Below are 11742 nucleotides of genomic sequence, written 5' to 3' on the forward strand. Positions count from 1 at the left end.
TCCCGCACAGCGGGACAACCGCTATATTAAACACTGCGCTACGCCGAAGCCCAGAAAATGCATTTTTCCTAGCAAATATCGATGAATTTTCAGCCTCGTTCAAACAAGCTCCGATCCCTTTCCACGGGCAAGTGACGAAAAGATGGTGTTATTTTATTGCACTGATCTGATTCGTTGCACGGCGCTTGAGAGTGCACCGGTATGTTTTATGCACGATCTGCAGGTCTTAACGCGTGGGTGTAGTGTTTTTTAAAAATACCCATTGCTGAGGACAACGAAATGAGAATGCAATTTGACTCGGTGATCTGGTTGCAATGTTTGCATTCCCTTCCTTGTTTGTTCGCGCTTAATGGCGTGTGAGCCTGAAAAACATGGCCTCCGAGATGTGCAACCTTGCGACATATTTTTAGTGTTTTCGGTTTTAAAATGCATGTCTCGGAGGCTACACTTTTTCTAGATTTTCCCATCAAGCCAGCTGAAAGCAGCACTGCCAGCTACGAAGCCACAAGTTACATCGATATCGCCAACATATCAACGGTGCGAACTCAGCATTCTTTATTGCACCTTGTGAACTTGTGTACATCTCACCTCGTTTCTGATAAATCATCATTCGGGAGTTTAACTGAGCTTTGACCCTCACGTAGCGACAAAAATTATGACTGGCGCTTGAAGCGACGTCAAGTAAAGCACCTTCGTAAACTTTCCTTGCAGGCCAGGTGACAACTTTGAGTGCGTCATGACCGCTGACACCGGCTAACAGTGCTTCAAAGAATTCTGTGACTTATCAGCGTTTCGGGCAAGATCTCTGAGGTGCATATGACGACGTAGCTGTTTCTGACTGCATCGATGCCGAAATTATGGCCTCCAGTGCCGCGAAAGTGTACCGGTGTGGTTATAGATATGCGAACGCCATCGCTGCCGTCGTCAACCAATCTTTTGCGCACTACAAAGGCTTGCATTGGCGTTTTGTGTCGATCAACAACGTTGTGGTCGAAGGAGCCAAAATTGCTTACTTGAAAAGCTTCAATGACATTGAGGATGACTTAAATTTGATGGCGCGCAAGAAGCAAGACAAGCTTAAGGACTATTTTCATCTGAAATAAAGTGCGATAACTTGCAGTTCACACCTTCTCCTTCGTTATACTGAGAGCAAATGCTTGCAGCGATTTCTGAGGCCTGAAATGCTTTAACTTAGGCAATGAATAATGCATATTTTGTTATTTCGAATTATCGATATATCGAACTATTTTACGATCCCCTTCGAGTTCGACATATGCGGGGTCGACTGTACATAATAAGTGACATATGCGTTTGGTGCCTGTTTGCTTACCTCCGCAAGACCCTGAAGTACGCGGATGACAACCACAATTATGTAGTGCGCATGTGCGGCTGCTGGCAGCACCATGGACAGCAGGCTAGTGATCACGACGCCGAGGCCGATGAGCCACTTTGGCCCGAACTGCTCTGCCAGCACACCTCCCGGCAGCACTGTCAATATGTAGCCATAGAAAAAGGAACCCAGCACCAGGCCTTGCACCCGAGCATCCCAATCAAAGCGCTCTGCTTGACCATACCGCTGCTCTGCGTTGACAACAACAAAAAAAGAAAAAAAACACTATGCTTGTCATCTGCCAGGACAGTGTAAAAGGCAGAGATGATCAGTGCAATCCCTGCCTTTTGCACATATCTTTCGACGCGACCTTTATTTATTTGAAACACCGTTACGTATTGCTGTAAAGTGCACATGAACATCAAGGTTCATGTACAGCTCACAGCCAGCATTTACTGAATAATGTTAATCCTTTGCAGTTTGTTGCTGGGCACTCCTGAACAAGTTTTTTTACACTTCATTCCTGCACACGTTTTTTCTCACCACACATGCGCCATCTGTAAATGAGTAAGTAAACTTATGTACTTGGGCTGCGAGTATTATAGTTTTGGAACAGAATGGACGTAAAATGGGGAGAGCTTATAGACTGCATATGGTTAAGGGAAGCAACGAGAAAGCCTTTTCAACTCCGTATTGCACTCACTACGCAGATTCTATCGCACATGTTAAGAACACAGTAGATGTCTGCGGAGCAAAAACTGCATTTATCATCAATGTTACATGTGAGCATGCTGCACTGAGCACTATACTCCAAAATGCTTGATCAACTTTACCATCAACATGGTGCCTAATTCACACAGTAGGATGAGGACCCAAGCAATGTAGCCTCTGAAATCAATACACAGCTCTTTAACATAACTAAGCTCAACGTCCTATTGAAAACAGCATTTGAAAGCTCACATGCATCTTAACAAAACAATAATAATATTAATAATTAATGGGGCACATAACAGTCTCAAATGCCACACAAAAATTAGATACGCAAAGCACTGAGAAGAATAAGCGCAAGAAACAGTTGTTTGTTTTTTTCTGCATCACCTAATTTTTTAGTAGCATGCGCCAACTAGACCAACAACAAGCTTTACTCAATTGCCCCATAATCTTTAAGCCCTTTCTATCACCCACAACATGCAGGCACATTCTATAGTCCGTTTAACAGGTCCACATTGTCGCGGAAAAATGACCATGAGCCGTGTTGCCGTTTAACAAATGACAGTACATTGAGTTGCCCTAGAAAATATCTATTTTTAAAAATACAGATGTTCAGAAGTCTTTTAAAGGGGCCCTGCAACACTTTTTGAGCACGGTCAGAGAACGCTGCCGATCGGTCGTGGAGGCTCTTTAGAACACTCAAGCCAAATACTGTAGCACAGCACAGGGCCTGCAGTTCACAATAAATTATCAGTCAGCTAAAAATTGCTTTCTCTTCTCTTGACAAACAACGAAAGAAGTTCGAAAATCCCTCGTATAAGGCCATCTATCAGCCATTGGTTGATTTGAACATGGCACGCTAAGTCGTTACAGGGCTTGCCGCTGGAGCCCGTGACTTGCCTATTCGTGCAAGCTCAATCACACTGAAAAAGCCGCACATTCAAGGAAAAAAAGAAAAAAGTGATCAATGTCACGAGGCATGCGTGACGTATTTTCTTTGCACCTGTCATTCCTCCACACTTAGCTTCCAGAACTTTTGTTGGGACGAGAGAAGAGAGAATGCGATTGCAGCGTGCAACAAATCTTTGTAACTCCACTCATACTGGACGGATGCTTAAAATTTTTGTTGCATTCATAGTGAGGCAATAAGCACTTTCAATGAATTCATTCCACGGTTATTCAAAAAACTGTTTGAGGGCCCCTTTAAGGGGTATATCTAACATTATATATACCAGCCTTTATTCGAGATGTTCAAACCTTCATTTAAAGGTTCATAATCTGTCAAACTAGCAAAGCTGCATGCCGTAACTGGGACTGATGCCACCGATATGAATTGCCAAAATCCTAGTGCTCGTGTTTTATTTACTCTGTACTATGGCTCTGGTTTGGCCTTACAGATTACAACTTCGTACAGATTGGTTGTTACAAACGCCTGGTGAAAAATTTCCCTTCCTGGAACAAACAGTTCCTGTCGAACTCTCTTGAGGAACTCTGGGGCGACATAAACTACAATTTAAGAACAACCAACATAAAGCAAGGTACAGGTCAAATTAGGAAGCTTTTGCATAAAAATTAAAAGAAAAGAAAGAGCATAGATATTAGCCATGGAAAAGTGTTTTTTAACATTTCTATTTTACATGTGGTAAAGCATAAGAGAGAAAACTGGCTATAATACAATAGTTAATTTAATTAAGTCGCATAGCCACCGATTTGCTTTGGCGGTCGTTGCTAGAAAGGTCCGCGAAGCTGGCCATGTTTGTTTTTTTTAATTTGGGTGAACTGCTGTTTGACATAATATTATAAATAAATTAAATACAAGCATGCAGCCACCACATTTCATGCAAATTCTGCAACGGCAACTTAAAGATTATGTTGCCCATTAGCCATCATAAGCATTTTTTAGGCTGGTGACTTTGTTCAAGTTTTCAGCCAACCCATTCTACAAAACTGTTGGCTGTTACAACCAAAACGTAAACCGCACTTGAAAAAACAAAGCTGTAGAAAAGGAATGTGTTTCGACTCCAATTATTCTTTTTTAATTCCGTGCGTCATCGATAGTTCAAGCAATGCTGGAACATATATTGCTAAGATCAACCAATTGTGAACAGTGATCCGTAAGAAAGAAACAGAGGAGTTTCAGGAATCCTTATGTTGAAATGGGTTGCAACACCAGTTCAGTCTTCACTGTAAGGAAAGTGTGATACTTTTCAAGATAAACAAGCATTGTGGAAAATACACACACGTGATCATGATATTGGTAGAAAAGATGGTGTCAGATGTCCTTTAGCAGTACCTTCTAATGCCTCAGAAGTGCTTAAGCGACCATAATCCTTTGTTTGGCACTGGGTGTAATTGACGAAGCTTGTTCCATTTGTAGGAGTCGCTGCATCGGCAGGATGCTTCACCATCGCCACAATGGCCACGCTAAGGCTCACCCTCAGAGTGTAGACATTCACAAGGCCTAAAAAGCCTAAGAGGACAAAAATGTGCCTCGCAGGTATTGACAGCCATCCTGTTGGGAGTGAGAAAGAAGAAAATATTAATAAGAGACGGAATATATATTATGTAACCGAGTCCACATGTGTTTAAAGCAGAAATAACTATATTTTTCCGACTATGGCCTGTAAAGCTTCGTCGTGAGGTAACAATTATTGACCGTGCTGTGAGTTACCTGAAAATTATGCCCTGAAATTTCAGAAGCTAAGCATGATGTTTCTCATGCATCCAATTCCTCTATAATTCATTGCTTTCAAGCCTTGAAATAACACCGCTCCATTTCATGGTGCAGTGGACTTACTTACACATTTGGGACAAGCATAGCCAGTAAGAACAAACTTGCGTTAGGGATACAGACTCATTCATGGCCAATGCTACAACTTCTTGTGCCGTATATAATGGTATTTCTTACATGGCAACATGTGGGTGACCCAGCGACGGAAGCGACATTTTGCTTTTTGGACCAGATTCTGGAGCAAAAAAAAATGGCGCTTTGGAGCAGCCTCAAGTGTCTTCGGAGCAGAAAAAAAAATGCTATAGCTTAAGGTTGCTATTGGCATTTTCGGAGTAGAGGCATGTTCCCAGTGACTCCTGAAGTCTGAAACATCACCTAAACATCTAATAAATATTTATATAGATTAATAAACATGCCGTATGCAAGTATGCAGCTAGTATACAAGCAGTATAGTTGGCCTAAATCATGGGCAGGAGTGGAGGATCAAGAGAATCTGGTGAGGGGTCGAGACTTTTCTGGTGCTCAGGCTGTGGAGGACACCCCTTGCAAGTGTCCCACTTGAGATTGAGCTTTAGCAAATGATATAATTGAGTTAACAGTCAAGTACAGCAAAATAAACTTTTTAAAATACTAGCTTTTACTGCGTACCTGTGGTAAATGCCCCCCTCAGCTGTGTTAACTATGGAAATCGAAAAAAGGTGCAAAAAATAGGCTGAATAGAACAATGCAATTGCTCCAGCTCTGAACCCATGCTCTTTTTTTTTATTTGAAAGCATGATTTAATTCTTGTATAAATAAAAATACAACGCATAATCAAAAATACAAATTGGACACCATGGCCTGACGTGTGTCAACCCTTGAGATTTTTCTGGATTTATGCCACTGAGAAGCATCCTAGGATGATGTGCTTATGCTCACGGGGTGGTCCCATGGCTCAACTTCATTGGTGTGCTGCTCCAAAATGGTGTGGTGACACCATTTTGGAGCATGTTTGGAGCACTTACTAGCAAGTATTGCACTTTAGAGCAGCATTTCTATTTTGGAGCAGTTTGGAGCAGCACTTCCATCACTGGGTGACCACACGTGGAGCGACTATTGGGACTGTCCTGCATTGGGGCTATTGTACCACATCCCTTACGAAACATGAAAATCTTCAATAATGTACCGCATTTAACAAGTTATTATTGTTGAGTATCATTGAAAACCTTGAATTCAGCTGCACTAGGCCCCCCTGTCAGAGAATATGTTAGCGGCAAGCACTCCAAGCTTCCAACAAGCCACGCGAATGAAAGCCGTTGGAACATTTCAGGTGCCAGCTGCGTAGCGCCCTCCTGCCATCCCCCCCCTCCCCAACGTGGGCAACGGCACGCATCAAAAAGGTAGTTTTTGCGGAATCTAAAGAATTTTCAGGCAACACATGAAGCAGCTTGCTCAAAAGGCTGCTTTGAAAAATATAGTTGCAGCGCTGTCAGTTGTGTTGAGCCTTCTAGTGACAGATACGTTCGTGGAGCGACCTTTCAACTCATGACGGAACTTAAAGCACAGAACGAAGCCGACGCCATGTGGGCCTGATGAAGGTCGAAATACTGATAAAAGCAAGCTATGAGCAAACATGTCAGCGAGTTGTACCAGTTCCTGCAAACAGACAGTCATTTTAGAGGGGATTAGATCTGACAAAAAATGAATGACTTCAAGAAAGCAAATTAGGTGGCCACCAAAATTACTTTTAGATTTGGGCAAGTTAGTTCATTTCGTGAATAACTTGAGGCAGCCCGCCCCCCCCCCCCAAAAAAAAAAAAAAAACAAAGACGAAAGAGGAACACACACAACAGGTCTAGCGGTGGACCTGTTGTGTGTGTTCCTTCCTAGTCTTCGTTTTTTTCATGCTGCTTCAACTTATTTGTAAAATATCTGGAATTTTTAATCAGTAATGTGTATGACCTACCTAAGCTGTTTTACAAATGACCATTTTTACATCAGCCGAATTTTATGCCAAGTTGAATAACTTTGTTTCATGTCGAAGCATATTACAGCAATGAATAAAATTTGTTTAGACAGATGTTTAGTTAGACTTCAATGAAATACTATATTTCCAAATTTCAGGAAAAACAAAATATTACAAGGGAAGAGCTCTCACTAGAAGTTAAGAAATACACCACATTGGAGTGTTTTGGTACAACTGCTGCAAGATTGAACAGTAGGAAACACGAGGACACCAGAAAATATTGCCATGTTTTCTCATGTCCTCGTATTAATACTGCTTAATTTTGCAAATAAATGATTGCATTTACATGCTCATCCCGTACCCCCCTCCACACTCGGTAAGCATGTCCCGCAGATTGACAGTGGGAGAGTGGTCACCTTAAGCAGCCTTCCTAAGTTTCTGCTTGAGCATAACATGAATTACTACACCTAAAATTAACAGGTGCAGACAGATTCATTTTATGTACTATTTCCGTCGCAATCTTGGACAAATGAAAGCTAGAAAGCTCCTGGCAAGCAGCTGATATGCATCGCACTGAAGCTTCCTGTTACAAACCAAGAAAAGCTGTCGATAAGAATTGCACGGTCACGCCTTCAGGAGTGTCTGCGTACAACAACAGATCAGTGGTTCCAGGATGGCATTCCATCACGCTTCAATCACAGATCTTGAACACTGAACAACTCGTCAGATGAAAGGGAAACATCTATTAGGTGTTCCGTGAACACGGGGTACCTGTTGTGCGGCCATTTTCATATGTTCACACATGCGTCAAGCCGAAATATTTGTACAATGTTATGCACATGCTAACCATGGAATGTGTGCAATGTTCAACAATCTCCTCTTAGGTAAACGCGACACTGTGGCGGAAACACAAAACGACAATGGCAGTGTTGTGCGGTAGGTTTTGTTGGCCTTACAACTTGAGTGTCTACAATCAGAAGGCAAAAAAAGTGTGAAATGACAAGATGTACGAAAACTCACCCAGAATGTACTGGAATCGCCCATCAGATTGTTCTCGGCTACTTTGTTCCATTTTATCTCGATATTCTGAAATAGTTTAGCTAAGAGTCGGGTCGCATCAAGTAAAATGTGTCGTTTGAGGCAGTCATCAAACGCACAAAAACATGCAAAAAGAAAACAAGGCACAGCGGTGAAGCCGGATACTGCCACGGCAACTGCAGAGTCCTATTAAAATGTTGCTGACAGCCGGATCCAAAAACGCCCAGCCGCGCATAAGGAGACTCGGGGGCTTGTGAGCGATTTGTTTTGCGGGTTGCTCATCCTGCGTAAAAAGCCGCCACAGCTGCTTTCGCTCGCTGTCCTTGACTTGTTCATAATTTTCCGGCGCATTGGGCTCCATGGGAACTGGTCACAAGCATCGCTGCCACTTTCGCAGGGGCGCGAACGCACCGCGACACCAAAATCACAGAACGTACCGCGGTCGACAAGGAAACAAGACACAAGCAGCAAGCCACGTTTCAAAGGCTCATGCAGGAGGTCTTGGTTCAACCAAGAAAGGAGACGAACCGGTGCAACGAGTACAGTATATTCCTTTCTAGACACTAAACGAGCACTAAAAAGCACAAGCAACAGCTGACAACAAGCAACGCCTCCCAGATTTCTCGTGCCTGCCGGATTATCGGCGGTCACTTGGGAAGCGGCGGTCGTCGGAACTACGGTGGTGGCGTCACTCATGTAGGGGGTGTCTTCAAATAAGTTTTTAGGTTTTTGGAGATTATATGCAACAAAAATAACGTTAGAAGTTTTAGAAAGGCATAAACGTAGTTATAGTTAACCCTACGAAAGTGATGCCGTCATTCAGCAAGCAACTTTTTTTAATACAAGGCATCCTCTGAAATTAGCAAACGCTAAAATTGCCGATCTTAAAGGCCAAGTACAAAGAATTTTATTTCTACGTAGGCAGCGCTGCCATAGATAACCGGTGTTTCGCGCTCAACCGGCAGGCATAAAAAATCTAGGAGGCGTTGGTTCTGTCCACGCCTATTCTAAACAATGCCTGGGGATTGGCTCGCGCTCCCAGCGGAGTTGGCTTGCCTTCAGTTTTGAGCGAGCGCCGCGCGGTGGCGCTCGTGACCAAAACTATTATGAAAAGATTAGAAGGAAGGGAGCTCAGTGGCTGGCAGAAGTACATAAAAAAGATAGAAAGGCAGCTGCGAAATTTTGGAACCATCTAAACTCCCTAAGAAATGAGACGAGCCTAGAGCAGAACTTTATAACTACAGCCCAAGGTACTAGGCTAGAAGGGGACGAAGCTATTGAATATATAAGAACAAGGGTGACAGAAAAATTTCAACAAAGAAGTACTTTATGCACCACAATAGACAAAGACGAATCAAGTGGTGCAATGGCTCCATTTTCACAACAAGAGTGGGAAAGGGCTGAGAAAAGGGTTCCTAGTAGTACATCAACAGGCCTAGATGGCATTCCAATTAGGCTGATAAAAACATTAGGTCCGAAGTCTAAGCAGGTTTTGAGAGAGGCAGTGAGTACAATAATAATCGATGGTGAAGTTCCCGATGGATGGAAACTTAGCAGGATGAGCATGATCTATAAAGGAAAGGGGGACAAAGCTGACATAAACAACTACCGTCCTATAACAGTGACATCAGTGGTCTACAGGCTGGCGATGCAGATTATAAAGGAAAGACTGCAGGCGTGGATAGAGGATGAGGGGGTGCTGGGGGAACTGCAGAATGGGTTTCGGAAACACAGGAGGTTGGAAGACAATCTGTTCTCACTGACGCAGTGCATCGAAATAGCAGAAAAAGAACACAGGCCCCTGTGGCTAGCATTTTTGGATATCAAGGGAGCGTACGATAGCGTGGTTCAAGAGGAATTGTGGGGAATACTGGACACACTAGGCGTGGAACATGTAGTCACTAATCTTTTAAAGGGTGTCTATAAAGGTAACAAGGTAGTTATAAAGTGGGAAAAACAGGTATCCAAGCCTGCAGATGTAAAACGGGGGCTTAGGCAGGGGTGCCCCCTGTCACCCTTATTATTCATGATGTACCTACAAGGATTAGAGGCAAAATTAGAGGGAAGTGGACTTGGCTTCAACCTCTCTTTAGTCAAACAAGGAAAACTTATTGATCAGGCACTACCGGCATTAATGTACGCAGATGATATAGTGCTAATGGCCAACAACAAGGAAGATTTGCAGAGATTGATGGACATCTGCGGTAATGAGGGAGATAGGTTAGATTTTAGATTCAGTAGGGAAAAATCAGCAGTCATGATTTTCAATGACAACGAAGGTAGTGAGCTTAGAATACAGGAGGTCACGCTAGAGATGACAGATAAATACAAATATCTGGGCGTATGAATAAGCAATGGGACCGGGTATCTGAGGGAACACGAAATATACGTGACGACTAAAGGTAACAGGAATGCAGCAGTCATGAAAAATAGGGCACTGTGGAATTACAATAGGTATGATGTTGTGAGAGGAATATGGAAAGGGGTCATGGTTCCTGGGCTGACGTTCAGCAATGCGGTCTTGTGCATGAGATCAGAAGTTCAAGCAAGATTAGAAATTAAGCAACGTGGAATAGGTAGGCTTGCTTTAGGAGCTCACGGGAATACACCAAATCAGGGAGTACAAGGTGATATGGGATGGACATCATTTGAGGGCAGGGAGGCTAGCAGCAAGATAAAATTTGAGAAGCGATTGAGAGAAATGGGGGAAGAGCGTTGGGCTAGGAAGGTTTTCAGCTACTTGTACATGAAGAATGTCGATACAAAATGGAGGAAGCGAACCAGGAAGTTGACTGGAAATACTTAGAAAACAGCAGGTGGCCAAACCAAAAAGAACTATCGGTTAAGAAAAAAGTGAAGGAAACGGAGACTGACATGTGGAGAATGGGCATGATTAAGAAGTCCGCACTAGAGATCTATCGAACTTTTAAGCAGGAAATTGCCAAGGAAAGGATCTATGATAATACTCGGGGTAGTTCTCTACTGTTTGAGGCCAGGACGGGAGTACTGCGAACCAAGACATATCGGGCCAAATACGAAGGGGTAGACACAGTATGCAGTGCGTGTGGAGAGGAAGAAGAAACTGCCGAACACTTGATAATGTTCTGTAAAGGGCTTCACCCTATAGTTCAGGATGATGGCGCAGAGTTTTTCAAAGCACTTGGATTTAGGGACAGCGAGGGCAAAATAGACTTTAAGCGGGTAGACTTAACTAGAAGGAGGTTATCTGATTGGTGGCTAAAGTCAAGGCACGAGTGAAAATTAAATCCTTCACTGCGAATTACGAATCCTCAACTTCATTATTTAAAGGGGAAAAAAAGATAAATGTAATGGTTAGTTCACTAAGTATTACGGCTAGGTGGCGTTAGCCGCCGCCCGATCTAAAGGGTACAGCCACATCCATCCATCCATCCACCCATTATCACTGCGACGGGCGGTACCAGCCAACGTTTTTAGAACAATTCCCAGCTAACCGTTTTTGATCTGCGGCCCATAGGGGCACGTCAGTCGAGAGTTGTTCGAGACCTGCAACTGTGCATCACTGTTTCGGAGGCTATGCAACGTGTTGCGTTGTTGCACGTCTGCCACAGGTGACGCTAGCGACCAAGAACATTTTCAAAGTGAAGGAGGAAAAGGGTGTGGCAGCTGTTTTTATTTCTCATGCGGCAGGCATCTTCCTAGAGGAGGCGTTGTACCAGCTAAGCGTTTTTGATCTGCGGCCCATAGGGGCGCGTCAGTCGAGAGTTGTTCGAGACCTGCAACTGTACACTACTGTTTCGGAGGCTATGCAAAGTGTTGCGTTGTTGCACCGTCCGCCACAGGTGATGCTACCATAGCGACCGAGAACATTTTGAAATGAAAGAGAGAAAGGTTGTGGCAGCTGTTTTTCTGCTCATGCGGCAGGCATCTTCCTAAAGGAGGCGTTGGTTCTGTGCACGCCCGTAAAATAGTCACGTGGGATTCCAATTCCCCCCCCCCCCCCCCCTG

General features: G+C 43.6%; 1 protein-coding gene across 2 annotated transcripts in view; it reads right to left on the reverse strand.

The window, feature by feature from the left end:
• Window positions 1-8438, reverse strand: part of LOC119170391 (sialin-like) — a 29034-nt gene extending 20596 nt beyond the window's left edge. For both annotated transcript variants that reach the window (XR_012886642.1, XM_037421537.2), the window contains exons 1-3: window positions 7738-8438; window positions 4335-4553; window positions 1331-1581 (exon numbers count right to left, since the gene is read on the reverse strand). Coding sequence is in view for 1 of the 2 variants with exons in the window: in XM_037421537.2 (XP_037277434.2) it covers window positions 1331-1581; window positions 4335-4553; window positions 7738-7789 (522 nt within the window). In the remaining variant the exon portion in view is untranslated. The remainder of the gene's footprint in view (window positions 1-1330; window positions 1582-4334; window positions 4554-7737) is intronic.
• Between the last annotated feature and the right edge of the window lie 3304 nt (window positions 8439-11742).

This window comes from Rhipicephalus microplus, chromosome 2, assembly GCF_043290135.1.
Source record: "Rhipicephalus microplus isolate Deutch F79 chromosome 2, USDA_Rmic, whole genome shotgun sequence".
Taxonomy (NCBI): domain Eukaryota; kingdom Metazoa; phylum Arthropoda; class Arachnida; order Ixodida; family Ixodidae; genus Rhipicephalus; species Rhipicephalus microplus.